Source organism: Procambarus clarkii, chromosome 23, assembly GCF_040958095.1.
Source record: "Procambarus clarkii isolate CNS0578487 chromosome 23, FALCON_Pclarkii_2.0, whole genome shotgun sequence".
NCBI classification, from domain to species: Eukaryota; Metazoa; Arthropoda; class Malacostraca; order Decapoda; family Cambaridae; genus Procambarus; species Procambarus clarkii.
The window spans coordinates 14,618,450-14,644,073 of NC_091172.1; the positions used below are offsets into that span (position 1 = coordinate 14,618,450).

Sequence of the window (25,624 nt, forward strand, 5' to 3'; positions counted from 1 at the left end):
GATCATATCTGCACGAGGTAAACCACATAACGGTACATTCATAAAATAATACCAATATATAAAAGACTCCCGAAGCGCAGAACGACAAGCTCCTGAACGAAGGTTTAGATGAAAACTAAACATTTAAAACATTAACGAAACGTCATTTCCTAAAAAGTATAATCCTCCAGATTTCAAAAAAATAAAATATAACTTAAAGAAAATACTCCAAAAAACAGCAAAGTTAAACAAACTAATACAAGAAAAACAACACAAAATATATCCCTGACAAACACAGAACTTTAAACATTTAAAAAAGAAAAACTAACAAAACATTTTCCATTAAATAAGGACTTCAAAGCCCTGACATCACTCCGAGAAGTAAGAACTAATCCAGCACATAAACAAATCAAGATCTGAAAATGAAAACATCTCTACCAGCCAAACAAGACCCCAAGGCGCACACACACACTCTCTAAACGCTAACATTGTCATATAAAACAAACCACCACAACTTCGCTAAGACCCAACACAGAAAAAGCGACAAAAAACACAGATTCCAAACTCTACCTGAATTGCTGTGAGTGTGTGGTAGTCCTCCGCTGTGGCTGTTGACCACGGCAGAGGCGGTGTGTGTGTGGCGCGGCGAGTGAGCGGAGCACAGCCACAGACCAGCGATACCCAACGTGTGCCCCTGAACACGGCCGAGACCGTACTGAGGGCTCTTCGCAGTTCACACTTGTTACTTGCGCCTCGAGTGTGGGTGGCGATCGATGGGTGGCTGGACACACACACACACACACACACACACACACACACACACACACACACACACTTATGGTTGGTTTGCTAAAATGGAAATAGGTAGATATTTTCCGTGTCTAGTCTTGCATGCTCTGACGACAGTCGGTCAGATATACTAATATCGTCTTGGAAGAAAACGTGTTGTAGGATGAGCGCTGCTAAATGACCGAGCGATCCCCAACTATGGATGACAGTCACGAGGGGTTGCTTAAGCGTTATTAGAAAACATGTATATCCATGAATATACATGCATATACATGTGGGCATATATACATGTACTAGATTGGGTACATGGGGGTTACAGGGTCAACCCTACGCCCGGGCCCCACACACCCACCCACCCACCCACACCCACTCATATTACTGTACACATTTTCACTGTTCACAGTCCATCATAACAAACAACTACACATCCTCCCCTCGTCTCTGCCCACAAACGCCCTGCCCATCTCCTCCCCACACCCCCCCCCCACCCCTCAGTGTCTCCCCAAATGTACTCTCCCTGTCTTAGCACATATAAATATACATCCTCCCCATCTCTCCCACACACACCTTCCAACCCTCCAACCACACACATCCTTCCGATCTCCGACTCCCCCACACCCTGTCACCCCCTCCCCCTCTTTCCTCACACACCTTCCATATCTCACTTCATCACTGTAACCATTTTCATGTCACACTGTATTCACTGTAACCATCTCCACACAATACCCATCTCCGTTACAGACACCCTCCCCATCTCCACACCCACACCACACACACACACACACACACCCCATATCCCCTTGGCACCATAACCATTCTCACTACACACTATCTACATCATGGTAATTGAAAGGTTGTGCCTAGAACGCAAGTCTGTCAGCTGAACACTGGTTTTTGCTTATATCTGAACAATTTTTTTTTATTAATACATTAGTTACATCTGCATTTGTGCAGCTGCCCTAGACAATGTGAAGGGGCGTACAAAGTGTCAAAAAGCTAGCTACGTGATGCTATAAAATCCCCATCACACAGGATGGTTAGTCATACAGAGGCATGTGATAAGCGGTCTGCACTGGCAGACTCCGGATGTATTTTGAGGATATCAACAACACAAGAGTGAATAAGGTAGCAGTGGTAATACAAGTCCCCATCTCGCAGGATGGTTAGTAACCCATACTATTTTTTTTTTATTAACATATTAGGTACATCTGCATTAGTGCAGCTACCCTAGACTATATGAAGTGGAGTACAGTGTGTCAAAAAAGCTAACTAGGTGATGCTAAAAAATCCCCATCACACAGGATGGTTAGTCATACAGAGGCATGTGATAAGCAGTCTGCATACTAATATTTAAACATATGCTAAAGTCTACGGACGGTTGGTTGCACATTTCACATCAACCTACTTCGTGAAGTGTGATTACCCTTGGAGTGTGGCATTGGGGCCGACCCTGACCCCCCTATGACAACCCCCCCCTCTTACAAACATAGTTCACCACGGAGAGTTGCGTGAGGCTAACCACAACAGTCTGGCCTCCAACCTTGATCAGACAGACACAAAGACTTTATATCTTATAGATAAACAATTGTTTACCTGACCCTATAGTTTGTAAAGCACGTGAACAAAATCAAAGAACAAATCAATGAAAGATAAAATGGTTAAATAAAAGACAGGCGTAGAGGACTGAGCTACAAGGAAAGGCTGAGGGAACTAGACCTTAACATGCTTGAAACAAGAAGGGTATGAGAAGACATGATTGCGACATATAAAATTCTCAGGAGGCAATGCAAGTGTACATAGTGCAACGTGTGTTACGTGACGGAACACTCAGTTGGGCCATTGTGATGTAAGAAAGTCCTTATGTAACAGTGCAGAGAACAGCTGAGTGAACTAAAAGTTAATGTGGTTGAGGTGGACCCCACACACAGCTGGAGTAATGGCGAGGAGAACAGGAACATGTGTCGCTCTTACCAGCACCTGTGTCACCCTCACCCTGCACCTGTGTCTCCCTCACCCTGCACCTGTGTCTCCCTCACCCTGCACCTGTGTCTCCCTCACCGCTGCTCAACCATGGTCCCCAACTCGCGAGGATTTTGACCTTTGTCGAGGCTTCCATTTTTTCCGTGCTGTTTCCTCACTTACCAATACCACCCCCGTGTGTCCAGGCCGTCTCTACCTCCTCCACCCCCTCACACCTCACCTCTCACCCGCTCTACCTCCCCCCCTCCCCCACCCGACCTACTTCTCTTACTCTACTCGGCCCCCAGACCTCCACACCCCTCTACAAGTTCTGACTAAATAAACCTTTGTGCCTCAAGCTCTCTCTCCCTCCACTCTCACTCCTCTCTCTCTCCTCTACTCTCACCCCTCTCTCTCTCCTCTACTCTCACCCCCCCCTATCACCTATATATATATATATATATATATATATATATATATATATATATATATATATATATATATATATATATATATATATATATATATATAAAACTCAGCCTATGGTTTAACACTAGAGACATCTGCATAAATATTCGGCAACACCAAAAAAGTAATCCATCTCCCACCTTCCACTGCGCCTTACACGCGGAGAAACATTCAAGCACTCCTCCCCTTACACATTATAAGTGGTCACCATGAACCTCTATCCTGCTCCTAGAGGCTCACTACCATGTCTGTCTCCAGGTTCTCCCAGAATTGTCAACAAGGTTCTTCCGCAGTCCTCCCCCAAACTGCTGCTCTGTGAAGTTCTCCTCAAACACCAGTGATGCTTCACTGCTGATCCCACAGACACGTGAAACTCCTCTTCACTGCTCCTTTACACAGCTCGAGGTCCACTCTTCGCTACGGGGTCCTGCTCGACCACAGAGTTAAGCCTTCACTTCCACAGCTTCGAAGTTTACGCCATTAACTTCCTCCCTGGCCTCGGAGTTCTTACATCACCTCCTCCACCACCGTCTACGGGCTCACCATAGCCCGTGCTACTTGGAACTTTTTGCTCCAAGTAGCGAATCTTAAACAACAACAACATCCTCCTCCAAACAAACCTGCAATTTCCATTGCCATGCCAATAGAAATGTTTCCCTACTAAAACCCAGTTAAAAGGTATTCACATAACAAATATCTCCCATCCGACATCTTTTAAAACTCTCACACGTCGCGAGGGGTACTCCCCCGTCCGGGCGGTTCCATGCTCCACCTCGCTTGGAGCCACCTCCACCGCCCTCAGTCACCCACTGACACTCGGAAAGAGTGGATGTGCCGCCGCCTCCTCTAGCTGGTTCCCTCATCTTTACTCTCTTATTTAAGCTTACTGCCTTAATACAACGCATAAACTATATTTATAAACCCTTGCCATGATCGCTAGGCACATGATCAATCACAGGCAATCACTAACAACTGGTTAAATAGGCTTACCACAGTATTTATCTGATGCGGGGCGTTCAGGTCCTGGTCTTCGACATTGGCCCTCACCGGTCGCCCATAAAAATCGCTATAGAACTGCCTCACCAAGGGTTCTCCTAGTCCTGACTCGAGCACTAAGTCGTCCTCAGGCTTCATACATAGACGCCTGACTGGTTCTTCCCTCTTAACGGGGCCCACAACTAGGAGTTCCTCCTTTACTGCCGGGAGCACAAACACAATACTGTACAACCTCCTCTCACGACCGCTGCTGCTCGAGTGAGGTCAAGACTGACGAGTAATTAGCTCGTCAGGAGTAAACGACCAGTTGGCGGAATACAAACAGCCAATTGTTACTCTCCCGTAGTCACTGATAGGTAAACACACACACACACACACACACACACACACACACACACACACACACACACACACACACACACGCACACGCACACGCACACGCACACACACACACACACACACACACACACACACACACACACACACACACAGGGGGCTGGTAGCCTGGTGGATAGCGCGCAGGACTCGTAATTCTGTGGCGCGGGTTCGATTCCCGCACCAGGCAGAAACAAATGGGCAAAGTTTATTTCACCCTGAATGTGTCTGTTACCTAGCAGCAAATAGGTACCTGGGAGTAAGTCAGCTGTCACGAGCTGCTTCCTGGGGTGTGTGTGTGGTGTGGAAAAAAGTAGTTAGTAAACAGTTGATTGACAGTTGAGAGGCGGGCCGAAAGAGCAAAGCTCAACCCCCGCAAACACAACTAGGTGAATACAACTAGGTGAATACACACACCAGGAAGCAGCCCGTGACAGCTAACTAACTCCCATGTACCTATTTACTGCTAGGTAACAGACGCATTGAGGGTGAAATAAACTTTGCCTATTTGTTTCTGCCTGGTGCGGGAATCGAACCCGCGCCACAGAATCACGAGTCCTGCGCGCTATCCACTAGGCTACCAGGCCCCTGTGTGTGTGTGTGTGTGTGTGTGTGTGTGTGTGTGTGTGTATGTGTGTGTGTGTGTGTGTGCTTACCTATCAGTGACTACGGGAGCGTAACAATTGGCCGTCTATGCTCCGCCAACTGGTCGTTTACTCCTGACGTGCTAATTACCTCCCTCAAAATTTAAATTTTCATCATAGTTCTTTTTTTATCATTTGTGGATGCGTATGTGTGTATGTATGTGATCTTTTTTAGTCAAATTCAATACGGAAAATCAGATTAAGCAGAAGTTCAGCAACACGAAGATAAAATCTTTAAAAAGATCAGATTTTTTTTCTGCTATGCGCGCTCACATGAGGTAATTGGCAGAGACGGAGTGGGCGAGTTGAATCAATGGTTTTATGTTTGTGGCACAGGCTCGCCCCCCCCTCCCCTGGGTTACCACAAGGGTCTGGTGGTAGTGGGGGTGGTGGTGGGGGTGGGGGTGGTGGTGGGGGTGGTGGTGGTGGGGGTGGTGGTGGTGGGGGTGGTGAAGGGTACACTCAGGAACACCATCACATCACTGTATACCATTAGATCGCCACATCAGTGTACACTATTACATCATCAAATCACTGTATATCATCATATCACTTGCACATCACATGACTGTACATCATCACATCACTGTAAAACATCACATCATTGTATCATTACGTCACTGCACTCCATAACACCACTGTTCACCATCACAGTAACGCTCATTATCACACCACACCATCACTCTATATTGATTTTTTTTACAGCGTACCTAAGTACTCCGAAGTGCAGAAGTTTTTTATTTAAATTTTATTAACACATCATTAATTTTATTACATATTAAATTTTTATTAACATTTAGGTACATCTGCATGTGTGTAACTGCCCTAGACTATATAAAGGGGAGTACAGGAGGCTAGCTCCGTGATGCTGAAAGTCCCCTTCACACAGGATGGTTAGTCATACAGGGCCGTATGTTCAGTAGTCTGCACTGGCATATTTTGGGTACAGTATCAGGACATCCTTAAGAACGTGAGCGTTAATAGGTTAATTGCAATGATCCAGGTACCTCATGCCAGCGGGCCTGAATGGTCTGATAACGGGGCATTCGGTGATGTAGTGCGGGAGATCATGCCGCAGTTCCTGCTCACGGAGTTTGCACCTGGAGTGCTCAGGATTGGGAGATCCGTCACCTGTAGCCACCTGCCACAGGTAACAGTAACCTGATCCTGGCAACCACTGTGTCGTACAGTCTGGTGGTCGTTTTGTGCTGCCCATAAACATAATTTTCGGTTCTGAAAAATCACAGTTTTTTAATACAGGTGCTTAAAGCCGTTGGGAGTCAGTAATTTCTCTCCAATCGGACCTGAGTGTTTGGAACAATATAGTTTTAACGGCAGAGATGGGGATACCTAGATCTAATTCATCTTCATCTTTGTTACATGCCTATTTAGTTGCAATGTCTGTGTCATTATGATGGGTTATATTTATGTGAGATGGTAGCCATACAAAGGAGATTCAAACCCCTTTACTCTGTGCAGCAGTTAGGTAATTTATTATTGGGAGTATGAGGTTCTTGCTGTCAATCTTCCAGGAGAAGTTTTCGATTGCTTGAAGAGGAGACTTTGAATCACAAAATATTATTCCTATTATTTGAGTTTGTTAATGTTCTGATAGCTAGTTGTAGTGCCGCTAGTTCTGCTTGTGTGGAGGTCAGCCAGTTGTCTAACCTGAGAGTTGAGCGAATGATTACCGTTGACACCGACCTGTCTACGGTGATCACGGTAGACACAAGTCTACGGTGATCACCGGGACGTGTGCTGTGACAACTGACTGTGCCTGTCACACGGGGTGAGGACAGAGTGCTGAGGAAGACTGGACCACTACGGTGTAGCGAGGAACGTCCAAGGGTGGAAATAGTAGATCAAGGAACTTCAATATTCGTGAAAAGATTGGCTCGGTTTTACTGTTTTGTGTAACTGGTGGAGTGGCGACATATTGTGTGTGATGTATGTCTTGCTTCCTGGTTAGTATGTATGGTGCAAGACACCTTTAGTCTCCTGACACCTCTGGTCTCCTGACACCTTTGGTCTCTTGATACATTTGGTCTCCCGACACCTTTGGTCTCCTGACATCTCTGGGCTCCTGACATCTTTTGATCTTCTGACACCTTTGGTTTTCTATCCTTGAAGAACTTTCTTTGAAGCTTCATTTTACACTCGCTGCTAATTTGATTTCCAAAGCCAATTTACTCCTTCAATAACTTTCACAACATAAAGACAACGTTGAAACGGAGGATCCTCCGGGCCCCTGACTCTAGCGCCCCCTGACTCTAGGGGGCCCCTGACTCTAGCGCCCCCTGACTCTAGGGGGCCCCTGACTCTAGGGGGCCCCTGACTCTAGGGGCCCCCTGACTCTAGGGGCCCCTGACTCTAGGGGCCCCCTGACTCTAGGGGCCTCTGACCCTAGGGGCCCCTGACTCTAGGGGCCCCCTGACTCTAGGACGTATAACCAAGCGGTTCAGGACCACGAATATACTCCAAATACATGTCTGAACTTGGATGACGTGAGACTAGTATAAGTTTTCTCAAAGTTTAGCTCCTCTAAGTTCGTAAATGAAGGGGGAGAGGCAGGATAAGGGGATCTGGGTCTTGGTATTAGGGAAGGGAGTGGAGGCTGGCAGGACTGGACGTTGTTATATTGAGATGTGGAAGCTTGGTATGGAAGCTGGAAGATGTGGAAGCTTGGCAGATGTGGAAGCTTAGGAGATGATGAAGCTTGGAAGATGCGGAGGCTTGGCAGAATGTAATGCCTAAGTTTATTTTGAAAGCTAAAAAATAATTCGGTCCCAATCACTTAGCGTATTGCAAGCAGAAAGTAATGGAGTCCTGCATATTGCTATTAAGAGGGATCTTGGCTATTAGTATTATGAGGGGTCATGAGTAATGCTATTACTAGCGGGTGGTGAATATTGCTATTACGAGGGGTCCTAGCTATTGTAATTGTAAAGGAGTCCTAGATATTGCTATTAAAGTGGTTCTGGATAAGATCTGTGCATTGACATATCTAGGACAATAGATAATATCTAGGTAATATCTAGGACAATAGCCCCCCCCTCACAATAGCAATATCTAGGACCCCTAAGAGGGTCCTAGATATTGCTATTGTGAGGGAGGACCTGTATTTTGATATTATGGGGGGGGGGGGCACGGCATGGATATTGCTACTATGAGGAGTCGTAGATATTGCTATATGAAAACAAAGTCTGGTGTATGTTACCACAGTTAAATCATAATCTACTACATTCTTCAAGTGATAATAAGGACCTCGTATCCTAAATAAAGCACGATAATTAATTACAGATTAAGTTAGAAGAGTTAACACTATTCTAAGTAAATAACCTCATATATTTTAATGTTTGTCTGTAAGTCGTTCCACTCATTTGTTTTACAATGTTGGGAGCGCTCTTTGCCTGGCACAGTGAAGCTAGAGAAGGCTTCAATAATCCAGAGTCATAAAGGCTCCTTCACGGTCTCGGGTCTGCCCACACTCTGCCAATACTCCCCGGAGGTATTGGAGGTAGGAGGAGAGGAGGTAGATAAAACTGGGGTAAGTGGGGGGGGGGGGGCAGACACCCATAGTGTGTGAGGCATAGACTGTGAGTGAGGGACCCCACCCTTACTGTATGAGGTGCGATGAGGTCCCTCACTCATTCAGAATGAATGCGGTGAGAGATGATGTCCCTCGTTCATTCCGAATTAGTAAAATTCAAACTAAGCGATGAGTTCCCTATCTTAAAATATTTACGTGATCCACCTAACTGTTCCTCTGCAAACGTTGTCTCACTGTAGACTTGCGAGCACATTGTACACATTTACCTGCATATATATATATGGGCATATAAACACACACTCAAACCTCCCCTACCTATAGTGCATTATAACTGGCCGAGGCTTGTAAAGGGCGGCAGGTTGTGAAGGCCTGACCTTCACAACATTTTTATAACAAACTCACCAGGTTTTGTTGTTGTGTAGGCCTTGAGCAGAGGTCTGAGAGAGAGGTCTTACGATGCTAGAGCAGAGGTCTGAGAGAGAGGTCTTACGATGCTAGAGTAATAGTCAGGAGAACCCTCTTTCAGTGTGAGTATATATAGGTCATTAATCTCTTGTTTGACCTTAATATCTTTCTTTTAAGCCCAACACTAAACTAATCAGCTCCAACTACATAATTGTCACTGCCTCTGCCACTCAACTATGCCTGCCAGGAAATGCATTAAGAAAACTGTGGGTAAGAATTATATCAGACTTCGCCAGCCAGTTAGACTGGTCGGTACAGCGACGGTATTGTATACAGTCGTGGATCGAACGTCACCCCATGTCGTTCGATCCACGGTTGTAGAAGCGGTTGGGCACCGTTCTTTGACTCTATCCGCATATTCCATGTCTTTGATCTCATCTCTCTCCCGAGTGCTATGTACTCATACTGGCTTACTCCTTCCTCCTCATAATTTCCTGACTTACCTTTGTTGGAGTTAATTAGTCAGGTGTTGGACTTGAGGCCTATCAAGTCCAACACCTAACCCTCCGCAGCTAGTTTGGTTAACCCTCCTAGATCGTGCAACCCTCCGCAGGAGAGTAATTAATGCCACCATTAATAACCCTTGACAGGAGGGTAATTAAGGCCACCACAAGAGCTAACTGATCAACCTGTAGGTATACTTTACTACTGAACATAGTCCAGGACTAAAGTAAACTCTGAGTGTACATACAGTGAGGAGGAGGAGGAGGAGGGTGGTATACCTGAGGGAGTGTAGCGCCTGGCAGTGGCTGCTCCCGCCACCACACCGCCACCACACTCTCGCCAAAATTCTCCAGCGTTAAAAATTGGTTCTGGCGACGAGATTCATCAGCTGCAACCATTAATATGCAAAATAGGTTAAACAGTGCATTTGTATGTTGACATAATGGGTTTCATTTACGAGAGACGTGTGAGAAAAGTCTTGGTTATCGGACCTCATGTTAAACTCTAAATTAAGTATAGGTGGTGTGAGATCAATTAGGTTATATTGGGAGCCCGTCCTCAGGCCAGGCTGGTTAAGGCTCTGGCCCTTCCCCAAGACGCAGTCATCAAGTTTAACATATTGTGTATTAAAAATAAGTGTGGTCTTATTTATATATTACTATTATTATATATTAAACTTTTATGTATAGACTGCCGTAGGTTAGAATAGCTGTTTAAGTTCAGTTGGCAATTTGTGAGTGAAGCATTTGCCACAACCTGTCCTCAGAGCAATGCACCCGCCCAGCCCGTCCTCCAAACAAAGACCCAAAGGTGATTCCATGCACCCGCCAAACCACCTGTTTATGAACGGTTAACACACGACTCACAACTGATGATGTTTGAACAGTTCCGGAATAAGTGCTACACCGACGAATTTTGTTCGAACCACAACGCTGTAAATGCTTCACTCACGTACCACAAATACAAATAATCGCCAACAGAACCTAAACACCTAACCTAACCTATACCTATATATGCACAATATGCTAATATATTACAGTATTAATATATTTGAGAAAATTCCTGTTTTGAATGAACAGCATGTAAAAATTTATGAATGCGTCTCTGGGGTCGACCGCTGGATGGAATAGACTTGAGTCGAGGAAGGGTTGAGAAGGGGAGAGGCATCTGTAAGACCCCCAGCCGGCCCGTGGTGCAGGGAGAGGCAGCTGTAAGACCCCCAGCCGGCCCGTGGTGCAGGGAGAGGCAGCTGTAAGACCCCCAGCCGGCCCGTGGTGCAGGGAGAGGCAGCTGTAAGACCCCCAGCCGGCCCGTGGTGCAGGGAGAGGCAGCTGTAAGACCCCCAGCCGGCCCGTGGTGGAGGGAGAGGCAGCTGTAACACCCCCAGCCTGCCCGTGGTGGAGGGAGAGGCAGCTGTAAGACCCCCAGCCGGCCCGTGGTGGAGGGAGAGGCAGCTGTAACACCCCCAGCCTGCCCGTGGTGGAGGGAGAGGCAGCTGTAAGACCCCAGCCGGCCCGTGGTGGAGGGAGAGGCAGCTGTAACACCCCCAGCCTGCCCGTGGTGGAGGGAGAGGCAGCTGTAAGACCCCCAGCCGGCCCGTGGTGGAGGGAGAGGCAGCTGTAACACCCCCAGCCTGCCCGTGGTGGAGGGAGAGGCAGCTGTAAGACCCCAGCCGGCCCGTGGTGGAGGGAGAGGCAGCTGTAACACCCCCAGCCTGCCCGTGGTGGAGGGAGAGGCAGCTGTAAGACCCCCAGCCGGCCCGTGGTGGAGGGAGAGGCAGCTGTAACACCCCCAGCCTGCCCGTGGTGGAGGGAGAGGCAGCTGTAAGACCCCCAGCCGGCCCGTGGTGGAGGGAGAGGCAGCTGTAACACCCCCAGCCTGCCCGTGGTGGAGGGAGAGGCAGCTGTAAGACCCCAGCCGGCCCGTGGTGGAGGGAGAGGCAGCTGTAACACCCCCAGCCTGCCCGTGGTGGAGGGCTCTGACAACAAAACAGCTTCCAGATTAACCAGAAGGAATACTTTAGGTGTGAACGAACCCCAGAACTAAACTCTGGGGTAAGTACACATGCATCGATAAGTAGAGTGTACCTCTGGGTGTATCAGAGTAACGAGGGTATATCCTGGTGTACCTGAGTATACCCATTCGGAGAAGGAAGGAGGTAATTAGAGAAGAGAGGGATAGTGCAGACTTCGTTTATTCAGTTTAGTATGTGTCCACCCATCCTGTGGGCGGTGGTGGAAAGGGTCCACCCATCCTGTGGGCGGTGGTGGAAAGGGTCCACCCATCCTGTGGGCGGTGGTAGAAAGGGTCCACCCATCCTGTGGGCGGTGGTGGAAAGGGTCCACCCATCCTGTGGGCGGTGGTGGAAAGGGCCCACCCATCCTGTGGGCGGTGGTGGAAAGGGTCCACCCATCCTGTGGGCGGTGGTGGAAAGGGCCCACCCATCCTGTGGGCGGTGGTGGAAAGGGCCCACCCATCCTGTGGGCGGTGGTGGAAAGGGCCCACCCATCCTGTGGGCGGTGGTGGAAAGGGCCCCACCCATCCTGTGGGCGGTGGTGGAAAGGGCCCACCCATCCTGTGGGCGGTGGTGGAAAGGGTCCACCCATCCTGTGGGCGGTGGTGGAAAGGGCCCACCCATCCTGTGGGCGGTGGTGGAAAGGTTATAGCCATTAATTGCTCAATTTTCATGCTTCCTTTCACTTTCTTTCACTTTCTCACCCGTCACCTCCCCTCTTGCCTTATATTCACTCCCTCTCGCACTCCTCCCCAGTGAGGCTCCAAGACGGACCCAAATATCATTCTTTTTACATTTCACACACGTGTGTGTGTTGGGGTATCTTCCCCAACTGTGTTATTGTTACTTATTCCCTGCTTACGTAGTCCCACCGTGAGTGCAGGAGCGGGGGAGGAGAAGCGGAGAGAGAAAGGAAAGAGCAGGAGAAGCAAAATATATCTTGAAAATGGAGGTAAAGAGGAGAAAAGGTAGAGGAGAGGTAGCCCTCCCGCCCTGCCGGTTAAGGCAGGCCGGGCGTGAGAGCCTTGTTACCAAAGCTAAAGAAACGGAAAATCAAAATCATTTACTCCTAGAATCAACGGAAGATAACATTGAGCGTGTCTGCTGGCTTGGAAGATGGAACTAAGTGAATATAGGAGCAGGTGGACAAGAACCACTATAAATTCTTGATATTGTGTGATATGATTGACAGAGCTGGTGTAGTTCCCGACTTCTCCGTCACAGCCTCCGGCCACACTGTGCTCACAGGTCCCGCTGCCAGCTTCAGAGTGACCCGGAGGCTGCACCTCTGGTCCAGTTGTGGGGACCCATAGCCTCGGAGAAGAGAACAAAAGGTATTCAGAGAAGACCTTGTGGATTCTCACTGAACACTTTTATATTTTCTTCTCCTACCACCCCTAATTTAAATTATGAATATATATATATTATATATATATATATATATATATATATATATATATATATATATATATATATATATATATATATATATATATATATATATATATATATATATATATATATATATATATATAATGATTTATATGCACAGGTCGCTCGCAAAGTTTAGAACTCTTCATGGTTTTTGGAGAGAGGTTAAAGGTGTGGGAAGGTTGGGGGCAACCTTTCTTTATTAACCCACTCCTGCTCACATCCTTCTACCTCTCTCTCTCTCCCTCCTTCTCTCTCTCTCTCTCTCTCTCTCTCTCTCTCTCTCTCTCTCTCTCTCTCCTTGTCTTATTCTCTGTTATTTCCTCACATTTCCTATCACCTTCATTTCCTATGATAACCTTTGAGGGCAGGACCTCCAGCCGTCCCTGTCTCTCCTCATCTCTCTTCTTGCATCTCTCTCTCCTCTCCTCTTCCTCCCTCCGTCTTGCCCTCAATTTGCAGTTGTCACGACATTTTTACACCAATATATAGATGGTCTCACACTTGCCCCCGGGGCTCACACTTGCCCTGGGGCTCACACCCGGGGCAAGTGTGAGCCCCGGGGCAAGTGTGAGCCCCGGGACAAGTGTGAGCCCCGGAGCAAATGTGAGCCCCGGAGCAAATGTGAGCCCCGGAGCAAGTGTGAGCCCCGGAACAAGAAGATATACCGAGAAAATTAGAGGCCCATCATGTTGGGCCAAGAGGTTGTTGGGCCAAGGTTGTAATGGTCGGCCTATTACAACCTGGGCGTAATGGTCGGCCTATTACAACCTGGGCGTAATGGTCGGCCTATTACAACCTGGGCGTAATGGTCGGCCTATTACAACCCTCTCCATAAAACATGTTGCATTTTGCCGTATACTTTACCTAAGGCCACCACTGTCCAACTAGAAAATGGCAGCGGCTCACGAAACTTACATCAATCCCGTGACTTCTGGCCGTGGATGTTCTGGTAGGTTAGGATAAGGCACTTTAGTATGACAGTTTCTTAACGTCGGGGAACGCTGGCGAGAACGGCCTGCAGCATGAGCGTGACGGAAGGTTACAGAGGGTTGAGAGGGAAGGCCTGGTGGGCGGTGAGGGAGGTGTGGTCGCTGGGGGCCAGTACCACAACCTGCTAGTAAACGGATTCTGGCAAGTGAACGGCTCTAGCAAGTGAACGACTCTAGCAAGTAAACGGCTCTAGCAAGTGAACGGCTCTAGCAAGTAAACGGCTCTGGCAAGTGAACGGCTCTGGCAAGTAAACGGCTCTGGCAAGTAAACGGCTCTGGCAAGTAAACGGCTCTAGCAAGTGAACGGCTCTAGCAAGTAAACGGCTCTAGCAAGTAAACGGCTCTAGCAAGTGAACGGCTCTAGCAAGTAAACGGCTCTAGCAAGTGAACGGCTCTAGCAAGTAAACGGCTCTGGCAAGTGAACGGCTCTGGCAAGTAAACGGCTCTGGCAAGTAAACGGCTCTAGCAAGTGAACGGCTCTAGCAAGTAAACGGCTCTAGCAAGTGAACGGCTCTAGCAAGTGAACGGCTCTAGCAAGTAAACGGCTCTAGCAAGTAAACGGCTCTAGCAAGTGAACGGCTCTGGCAAGTAAACGGCTCTGGCAAGTAAACGGCTCTGGCAAGTGAACGGCTGTAGCAAGGGAACGGTTCTGGCAAGTGAACGGCTGTAGCAAGGGAACGGTTCTGGCAAGTGAACGGCTGTAGCAAGGGAACGGTTCTGGAGAGTGAACGGCTGTAGCAAGTGAACGGCTGTAGCAAGTGAACGGCTCTAGCAAGTAAACGGCTCTAGCAAGTGAACGGCTGTAGCAAGGGAACGGCTCTAGCAAGTGAACGGCTGTAGCAAGTGAACGGCTCTAGCAAGTGAACGGCTGTAGCAAGGGAACGGCTCTAGCAAGTAAACGGCTCTAGTAAGTGAACGGCTCTAGCAAGTGAACGGCTGTAGCAAGTGAACGGCTCTAGCAAGTAAACGGCTGTAGCAAGTGAACGGCTCTAGCAAGTAAACGGCTCTAGCAAGTGAACGGCTATAGCAAGTGAACGGCTGTAGCAAGGGAACGGCTCTAGCAAGTGAACGGCTCTAGCAAGTGAACGGCTGTAGCAAGGGAACGGCTCTAGCAAGTAAACGGCTCTAGCAAGTGAACGGCTCTAGCAAGTGAACGGCTGTAGCAAAGGAACGGCTCTAGCAAGTGAACGGCTCTGGCAAGTGAACGGCTGTAGCAAGGGAACGGCTCTAGCAAGTGAACGGCTCTAGCAAGTAAACGGCTCTAGCAAGTGAACGGCTCTAGCAAGTGAACGGCTCTAGCAAGTGAACGGCTCTGGCAAGTGAACGGTTCTGGCAAGTGAACGGCTCTAGCAAGTGAACGGTTCTGGCAAGTGAACGGCTCTAGCAAGTGAACGGCTCTGGCAAGTGAACGGTTCTGGCAAGTGAACGGCTCTGGCAAGTGAACGGTTCTGGCAAGTGAACGGCTCTAGCAAGTGAACGGCTCTAGCAGAGAGAGACGCTTGATCAAATCCTGTAGTAATGAGGCCACAGGATTTACTCCCGTCTCGAGCAGGTCCAGCGTCGTCGTAACTCCTTTCTTGAAGGATATTGATAACAGGAACCTCGACTGGTAAGATAATGTTATACCGAAGTGGACACTGGAAGATAATTCTCACATTATCCCAGTGACCACACACAGGATCTTAACGTAAACGACGCTATTACATCGGCGAGAATACTCAGTGAATGAGCGAGTGAGTTGAGCAGCGAGGATGTGATCAGTTGAGCGCTGATCACTTCCGCTCACTCCATCGAGTGCTCTATCTCATATTTACGGAATGAATAGTTATCAAGAGAAAGCGCCAATCCCTGAAGGCTCTATATAGTGCAACGTTTGTGTCCTAGTAATATTAAGAGCTTCCGGCTATCATTCATGATACCAATTTACACATCTTTGTGCGTTTCACATGTCGCATGATCAGACCCTAACAACCACCGAGGCTTCACAGTGAAGCTTCACAGCGAAGCTTCAGCACGAAGCTTCGCCATTAGGCTCTTACAAGGATGCAAAGACAGTCATTGATCAAATTCGAATATTTTATTTATATCATACAAAAACTGTACAAAGCATCTAGATCTCGTTCGGGAAAAAATAGTAATAATGATGATGATTGTGATGGTGAAGATGGTGATGGTGAATGTGAGAGTAAGACAGTGATATACGAAGGGGGATTGAAACCATAGAGGATAATTAATTGTCTTCCTCCTGTATTTGTAATTCTGGTGGTTGCCATTAGTCTGAAGGGTCTAATGGCAAATTTCAGTCATGTGTGCAACAGTCCAGCGTCTTGCCACTTATAGTGTGATGAATGTAACGGTGCCACTCACTCGTGTACAAGGCATTGTAGGAAATACATATTGCACCCATACTTGTGGTTCCAGCACCTGGCCTTGCGGTCCCAGCACCCAGCCTTGTGGTCCCAGCACCCAGTCTTGTAGTCCCAGCACCTGGCCTTGCGGTCCCAGCACCCAGCCTTGTGGTCCCAGCACCCAGTCTTGTGGTCCCAGCACCCAGCCTTGTGGTCCCAGCACCCAGTCTTGTGGTCCCAGCACCTGGCCTTGCGGTCCCAGCACCCATACTTGTGGTCCCAGCACCCAGTCTTGTGGTCCCAGCACCTGGCCTTGCGGTCCCAGCACCCATACTTGTGGTCCCAGCACCTAGGCTTCCAACCCCAGCATCTGGCCAAGGGTCGTCACTCTCCTCACTGCAACAACCTACCCTTGAGCTGCCTAAAAGGTAAAATTCCCTTCCCATAACGAGTGAATTCTTCTGCTATCATTATTATTAATTACTGATAATAATAGAATAGTTGCAATCAAATTATAAAAAAGTCTAACCAAACGACACAAGGAAACCGACTTGCTTAACCCTTAAACTGCGCAAGGCCTTCAACACATTTATTGCAATCGTTTTCGAGAGAATTGTGCATAGTGACCCCCACTGTTAGTCTACAATAGTGACACTGACCATTTTCTATGATGTTATGTCCCTGGTAGGGGTCTAAGACCTGTACCAGGTTGAACCTTATGACGTCATAGCGACGTCACAAACCTAGTGTACACCATATTTAAATCTCAATAATGTATCTCTTTATTTTCGTTAGGTTGTGTTAAGTTGGATTGGGTTAGATCACGTTAAAATAGGTCCTTCTCATAGATTAGGTCCTTCTCATAGGTTAGGTCCTTCTCATAGGTTAGGTTGGGTTAGGTTAGGTTTGTTTGCTTATAACGAAGAGGGGGGCTCAAATTTTTCTCTGATTTTAGACCTGACTCTTGTGTGTTGATGTTTGTATGTACCGCTCTGGTGAAGGTCATCTTTCCAGGGCCATGTTTTGTATATTCCGAATGCATCAATGATTGTTGGGCTGTTATTGATGGATGCTTGGGACTCTGACGTCGACCAGGACCCTCTCAGTCACAGGGACGTCGACCTGGACCCTCTCAGTCACAGGGACGTCGACCAGGACCCTCTCAGTCACAGGGACGTCGACCTGGACCCTCTCAGTCACAGGGACGTCGACCAGGACCCTCTCAGTCACAGGGACGTCGACCAGGACCCTCTCAGTCACAGGGACGTCGACCAGGACCCTCTCAGTCACAGGGACGTCGACCAGGACCCTCTCAGTCACAGGGACGTCGACACAGGACCCTCTCAGTCACAGGGACGTCGACCAGGACCCTCTCAGTCACAGGGACGTCGACCAGGACCCTCTCAGTCACAGGGACGTCGACCAGGACCCTCTCAGTCACAGGGACGTCGACCAGGACCCTCTCAGTCACAGGGACGTCGACCAGGACCCTCTCAGTTACAGGGACGTCGACCAGGACCATCTCAGTCACAGGGACGTCGACCAGGACCCTCTCAGTCACAGGGACGTCGACCAGGACCCTCTCAGTCACAGGGACGTCGACCAGGACCATCTCAGTCACAGGGACGTCGACCAGGACCCTCTCAGTCACAGGGACGTCGACCAGGACCCTCTCAGTCACAGGGACGTCGACACAGGACCCTCTCAGTCACAGGGACGTCGACACAGGACCCTCTCAGTCACAGGGACGTCGACACAGGACCCTCTCAGTCACAGGGACGTCGACACAGGACATGGTAGGAAATACAGAATAGAGCCAGTGAACTGTAGAGGTGCCATAAATACAATTAGAGAACACTGGGCTTCAAGAACAAATTATACAGTTTCCTGCCAGGAGTGCCGGACCAACCGGGCTGTGGTGGGTATGTGGGCCTGCGGGCCGCTCCAAGCAACAGCCTGGTGGACCAAACTCTCACAATCCAGCCTGGCCTCGTGCCGGGTTCCGGGGGGGGGGGGGGAGCAGAACTCCTAGAACCCCACCCAGGTACAATCCAGGTGCTAACACAGAGGGTGGCACAGGATGCTCTTACGCATAGGAAGATGGGAAGATTGGAGATTGGGAGGTTGGATTAAAATGAAAATTCAGCCCAAATCTTGTGACCGCGCGACGCATACTCTGATACGTCCGTGTCCTGAGTGACGTCATCTGGCCTGTTAGCACAGTGATTGGTGTTTGCTGTGCGTGACGTCACCTACCTTGTTAGCACAGTGATTGGTGTTTGCTGTGCGTGACGTCACCTACCTTGTTAGCACAGTGATTGGCCGTTGCTGTGCGTGACGTCACCTACCTTGTTAGCACAGTGATTGGCCGTTGCTGTGCGTGACGTCACCTACCTTGTTAGCACAGTGATTGGCCGTTGCTGTGCGTGACGTCACCTACCTTGTTAGCACAGTGATTGGCCGTTGCTGTGCGTGACGTCATCTATCACTAACATCCCTCTAATAACTGACAGATCAAACCTTCATATGTAATATAACCAAGAGTGACAGATGCTAGCATATATTTATGCAGGGGAGGACCAAAGAGTACTGTACCCTATGACCAGTATGAACCAATAAGTGGACAGCATGTAATATAATAGCCAATCAGTGACCGTGATAATCAGTTGGAACCAATCGCTGAACGCTGCGATATATAAAGACTAGTCAATGATTGTCGCTGAAGATAAGAACTAAATAAAGACAATATTGTCACACGAGGACCAATCAGTGACCGTGGTGGTATTTACCAGCCAATCACCTGATTGGCTTGAGCCAACTTCAGAATGACAAATAAAAAAAAAGAGCCAATTAGAGCAGCGTGTATTTCCCCAGTCACAGCTTGACCCAGCGGGAAGACCTTATGTGGGACCACATGGCCGCTCAGGCTGCCACCACCGGCCACAGTCACAGCTTGACCCAGCGGGAAGACCTTATGTGGGACCACATGGCCGCTCAGGCTGCCACCACCGGCCACAGTCACAGCTTGACCCAGCGGGAAGACCTTATGAGGGACCACATGGCCGCTCAGGCTGCCACCACCGGCCACAGTCACAGCTTGACCCAGCGGGAAGACCTTATGTGGGACCACATGGCCGCTCAGGCTGCCACCACCGGCCACAGTCACAGCTTGACCCAGCGGGAAGACCTTATGAGGGACCACATGGCCGCTCAGGCTGCCACCACCGGCCACAGTCACAGCTTGACCCAGCGGGAAGACCTTATGTGGGACCACATGGCCGCTCAGGCTGCCACCACCGGCCACAGTCACAGCTTGACCCAGCGGGAAGACCTTATGAGGGACCACATGGCCGCTCAGGCTGCCACCACCGGCCACAGTCACAGCTTGACCCAGCGGGAAGACCTTATGAGGGACCACATGGCCGCTCAGGCTGCCACCACCGGCCACAGTCACAGCTTGATCCAGCGGGAAGACCTTATGAGGGACCACATGGCCGCTCAGGCTGCCACCACCGGCCACAGTCACAGCTTGACCCAGCGGGAAGACCTTATGTGGGACCACATGGCCGCTCAGGCTGCCACCACCGGCCACAGTCACAGCTTGACCCAGCGGGAAGACCTTATGTGGGGCCACATGGCCGCTCAGGCTGCCACCACCGGCAACAGTCACAGCTTGACCCAGCGGGAAGACCTTATGAGGGACCACATGGCCGCTCAGGCTGCCACCACCGGCCACAGTCACAGCTTGACCCAGCGGGAAGACCTTATGTGGGACCACATGGCCGCTCAGGCTGCCACAACCGGCCACAGTCACAGCTGGACCCAGCGGGAAGACCTTATGTGGGACCACATGACCGCTCAGGCTGCCACCACCGGCCATAGTCACAGCTTGACCCAGCGGGAAGACCTTATGAGGGACCACATGGCCGCTCAGGCTGCCACCACCGGCCACAGTCACAGCTTGACCCAGCGGGAAGACCTTATGAGGGACCACATGGCCGCTCAGGCTGCCACCACCGGCCACAGTCACAGCTTGACCCAGCGGGAAGACCTTATGTGGACCACATGGCCGCTCAGGCTGCCACCACCGGCCACAGTCACAGCTTGACCCAGCGGGAAGACCTTATGTGGACCACATGGCCGCTCAGGCTGCCACCACCGGCCACAGTCACAGCTTGACCCAGCGGGAAGACCTTATGTGGGGCCACATGGCCGCTCAGGCTGCCACCACCGGCCACAGTCACAGCTTGACCCAGCGGGAAGACCTTATGTGGACCACATGGCCGCTCAGGCTGCCACCACCGGCCACAGTCACAGCTTGACCCAGCGGGAAGACCTTATGTGGACCACATGGCCGCTCAGGCTGCCACCACCGGCCACAGTCACAGCTTGACCCAGCGGGAAGACCTTATGAGGGACCACATGGCCGCTCAGGCTGCCACCACCGGCCACATATACTGAACACTATTGAACACTGGTCGGGTTCAACACTGCGACTAACTTCACAGTCCGCCACTAGTCTTGTCCCCACTGTAACACAAGATAATTTCAAACCAGTTTGAAGCGTTAGAAAAGAATCCAACTGTGTTTATGGAGCGTCAAAATATAACAATTTTAAGAGATGGTTGTGGAGGGGAATGAGGAGTGAGGTGCAGGAGGTGTCGTCACCCTCCTGCGCTTGATCAATAGTGCTGTTAGAGTCAGCGCCACGTCACAACACATAGCAATGGCTCTCATTAGCGGCCAGTAATAGTGATATTAATTGTCGACTTCTGGCAGTGTTGTGAGGCTGTGTCTCGCGACACATTCCTCGCGCCTCAATATAATTATGTTAAAGTAATAATCACATTCACATAAACTAAAATCTGTCAAAAATTCTAATTTTACTCAGGTCTTGCACGATGCTCCAGCACGATCTTGTACATGAGGGATATACAACACACGATGTTTGTATCACATACTTGTTTGAAGTGGCAGGCGTCAAGAAGGGTCAAGATGGTGGCAGGTGTCAAGAAGGGTCAATTTTGGTGGCAGGCGTCAAGACGAATCAAGATGGTGGCAGGTGTCAAGAAGGGTCAATTTTGGTGGCAGGCGTCAAGAAGGGTCAATATGGTGGCAGATGTCAACAAGGGTCAAGATGGTGGCAGCAGTCAAGAAGGGTCAATATAATCGTGTCTTGAGACAGTAACCCATTAACCCTACTCGTCCCGGGATCTCTGAGCCCATCCCTGTAAACTTGGGTCAAATTCACGTGTACCCAGCAGGCGCTCCACCCCCGCCCCCCCCAACCCCCGGCGCACACACACAGTCTACAGGAGTTACACAACCAATCCTCGTGCCACGCTCGTTAAAGCGGCGGCTATTCTCTACGACGCATTCGTCAATTTCAACGTATTGTGTATTAAAAATAAGTTTGTTTCGTATGTAAATTAGTAGTATTTGATATTAGTGTTGTATTTATAGTTAGGCGAAGGTTAGGTTAGGTGCTTAGATTGTTTTGGCGATTATTTGTATTTTTCAACCCGTCCTCGACTCAAGTCCATTCCATCCAGCGGTCGACCCCACAGACGCATTCATCAATTTTAACATGCGGTTCATTCAAAACAGGAATTTTCTCAAATATATATAAATATTATAATATATTAGTATATTGTGCATATATAGGCATAGGTTAGGTTAGGTGTTTAGGTTCTGTTGGCGATTATTTGTATTTGTAGTACGTGGGTGAGGCATTTACAGCGTTGTGGTTCGAACAAAATTCGTCAGTGAAGCACTTGTTCCGGATATGTTCGAACGTCAGCAGTTGTGAGTCGTGTGTAAACCGCTTTTCATTCATAAACAGAGGGTTTGGCGGGTGCATGGAATCACTTTTGGATCTTTGTTTGGAGGACGGGCTGTTACACACGACTCACAACTGTTGTTCAAACACTTCCGGAACAAGTGCTTCACTGACGAATTTTGTTCGAACCACAACGCTGTTAATGCTTCACCCACGTACTACAAATACAAATAATTGCTAACGGACCCTAAACACCTAACCTAACCTATGCCTATATATGCACAATATACTAATATATTATAATATTTATATATATTTGAGAAAATTCCCGTTTTGAATGAACCGCTTGTTAAAATTTATGAATGCGTCTGTGGGGTCGACCGCTGGATGGAATGAACTTGAGTCGAGGACGGGTTGGTTGTGAGTCGTGTGTAAACCATTTTTCATTAATAAACACCAGGGGGTTTGGCGGGTGGATGGAATCACTTTTGGGTCTTCGTTTGGAGGACGGGCTTGCACAATATGCTAATATATTATAATAATAATTTATATATAAGAAAATTCCCATTTTGAATGAAGAGCATGTTCAAATTTATGAATGCGTCTGGAGGGGGGTGGGGGTCGACCGCTGGATGGAATGGACTTGAGTCTCGGACGGGTTGGTCTATAGAGTTGTGATTCAAACAGAGTCGTCAGCGAAGTGCTGTTCGAGAAATGTTCGAACGTCATCAGTTGTGAGTCGCGTGTAAACCGTTTTTCATTCATAAACACCAGGGGGGGGGGGGCTTGGTGGCTGGATTAACGAGCATTTGGCCATTGTTGATGAGGCCGGACTGACACACAACTGATGGCGATCGAACAGTGCTTCGCTGACGACTTCTGTTCGAATCCCAACTCAGTAGATGGGTCACCCACACACTAATAATACAAATATCTGGCAACAGAACCTAAACGCCTACTTTAACCTAACCTAAATATGCATAATATACTAATATATTATAATTTATAGTTGAGAAAATTCTATTTTGAATGAATAGCATATTAAAAGTGATGAATGCGTCTTTTGGGGTCGGTCGCTGGGTGGAGTGACCATAGCCTGATGGCGGGCTGCCTTAAGTGCATCACCCACATCTGTAAATACTTATATTTGTCAGCAAAACCCAAACATGTACACTAACTAATTCTAGGCCTATCTGCACATCAAACTATAATATACAACGTTAATGTATATAATGCTGAGACAGGAGTGCGATCAAGTCTGTCGTGGGATGAGAAGTCACAGAGATGAATAAACATGATGGATCCTTTACATATAAAAGCATTTACCTAAACATTCTGCAAGTTATTAATAAATACATGGATAGCTACGATGAACACGCCTGATGAACACGCCTGATGAACACACCTCATGAACACGCCTGATGAACACGCCTGATGAACACACCTGATGTAGTTTACATACATCACATATATTTTTTTTTAAATTCCCACCACCTATTTGTACAACACAGAACATATGACACTAAAGCTCTCATTTTTTTATACAATTTTATACACAACTTAGACCTGTGCCTTCTGGGGCCCTCGTGGCCCTCGTGGCCCTCGTGGCCCTCGTGGCCGTGGTCTCCAGCACCAGCAGGTGTGGAGGACCACGGAGTTTACACCAACACTCACAAGGTACACTACAGTCTACCGTGATGTTCAGCCGAGGACGACAGCCAGGCTGAGGAAGTGAGAGAAGACTCTTGTGCTGGTCAGGTCTTGAGGGACTGTGGGACCTGTTAGTCACTGTTCATGGGACCTGTTCTTCACTGTTCATGGGACCTGTTCTTCACTGTTCATGGGACCTGTTGTTCACTGTTCATGGAATATTTAGTCCCTCATTATCATATATTTTCTTAGCATCAACAAATTTCTCAACAAACCGGTTCCATGAAGTTTTTTGATCTCTTTTGATATCAGAAATTATTTTTTTTTACCACTAATCTTTCAACCAATACAATCCACACAATCAATCACATTTTTGACTCTAGCTTGGTTGCCCAAGAACATTTCTGAGGCCAACATTGGCAGACAATTACACCCGGTGCTCAGCCCTCACGGTCAACACAGCACCTCTACACATCACACTGGTAAACATTGCATTTATACAACACACAACAATACATCGCACTTACAACACACGTTTACTTACAACAAACTTTCAGCCAATCTTTAAAAAAAAAAAAATTGGGGATTTTTTTTTTAAATTAGGGAAAAATTCCTGATAGATTTCAGTGCTGCCAGGGAGTCATTTATACGACTCATTGTCTTGCTTGTTAGAGTGTAAGGTAGGAGCGACCATCTTGGTCCTTCACACGGCACAAACAACCCTCTTGACAGTTCCTCTCGCACTCAGCCGTAAGACAACACTCAAGGCAGATCACTCAACAAATTCAGACCCATTGTTGATGACACCGGAGGGGGGGGGGGGGGGGGAGGGGATATACAGAGATGTACTGGCTAAGACAGTATGATCATACAGCACTTGGAAGGGTTAGGAAGACAATAGGATGTGAGGACGGAGTGGAGGAACGGTGCTCAAGCTCTTGCACCAACACCGAACTATACCTTCCTGCTCTACCAGAGCTCTGGGTTTGAGCACCATGCAAGCTCTACAACCAAAACACACACACACACACACACGCACGTGTGTCCTCAGCAGTAATAGCATAAATGGCATCCTGAACAACAATATGAGAGGCAGTGTTGGATACAACCAACACATCTGCTCAAATCATTACCATATTTTCCTTAATACACATTGTACACACATATTCACACCCTAATAATTTGTTACTGTTTGGGCGTGCCACCCATCATGTGGGCGTAGTACTGATGGGCGGCCCCCCTGTCACCCACCATGTGGGCGCGGTACTGATGGGCGGCCCCTGTCACCCACCATGTGGGCGCGGTACTAATGGGCGTAATACCGACTTCCACCTACAGCACGATATTTCTGAGAGGCATCTGAAGACTCTCTCCTCAACCTGGCCGACCTCCCTTGACTCTCCAACTGGATCACATCACAACATGAAGGAGCTGAGATGACCTTCATTAACTAGAGCCCTCTCTATCCCTCCCTCCCGCCTCCCCCGACGACACCTACGGGTGGTGGTGGACGCCAATAGTTTCCTTGATCCAGTCCTCGAAGGCGTCGACGCGGGTGTACACGCCCGGGATGTTCCTCCTGCCGCAGCCGATGCCGAAGCTGACCACGCCCACCTGGTACCAGTGTTTGTCCTTCTCGCACACCAGGGGCCCTCCGCCGTCACCCTGGGGGAGCACGGCTGAGGTGAGGCTGTGTGCTCGGGCAAGTGGGGACGTGCTTGGGGGGCGGGGCGGGGGGGAT

At 48.7% G+C, this 25,624-nt stretch overlaps 3 protein-coding genes across 4 annotated transcripts in view; 1 reads left to right on the top strand and 2 right to left on the bottom strand.

The window, feature by feature from the left end:
- LOC123764079 (FAD-dependent oxidoreductase domain-containing protein 2) overlaps window positions 1-4,423 on the bottom strand; it is a 140,640-nt gene extending 136,217 nt beyond the window's left edge. Inside the window, exon 1 of one of the 2 annotated variants that reach the window (XM_069329903.1) lies at window positions 4,186-4,423. In XM_069329903.1, the coding sequence (XP_069186004.1) occupies window positions 4,186-4,329 (144 nt within the window). In that variant the 5' untranslated portion in view covers window positions 4,330-4,423. Of the gene's footprint in view, window positions 1-549; window positions 683-4,185 lie in introns of those variants that run through there. The other variant, XM_045751598.2, reaches the window with a different exon arrangement.
- Window positions 4,424-19,368: 14,945 nt separating this feature from the next.
- LOC138367688 (A-kinase anchor protein 5-like) lies at window positions 19,369-20,562 on the top strand. Its single transcript, XM_069329653.1, has one exon. The coding sequence runs from the start codon at window positions 19,369-19,371 to the stop codon at window positions 20,560-20,562; it is 1,194 nt and encodes a 397-aa protein (XP_069185754.1).
- A 2,005-nt stretch (window positions 20,563-22,567) lies between these two features.
- LOC123764081 (chymotrypsin-like protease CTRL-1) overlaps window positions 22,568-25,624 on the bottom strand; it is a 184,144-nt gene continuing 181,087 nt past the window's right edge. Inside the window, exon 8 of the mRNA XM_045751600.2 lies at window positions 22,568-25,548. Within this exon, the coding sequence (XP_045607556.1) occupies window positions 25,378-25,548 (171 nt within the window). The 3' untranslated portion in view covers window positions 22,568-25,377. The remainder of the gene's footprint in view (window positions 25,549-25,624) is intronic.

Coding starts and splice junctions, on each gene's coding strand:
- LOC138367688 (XM_069329653.1), top strand. CDS start 19,369: ATGGCCGCTCAGGCTGCCACCACCGGCCACAGTCACAGCTTGACCCAG.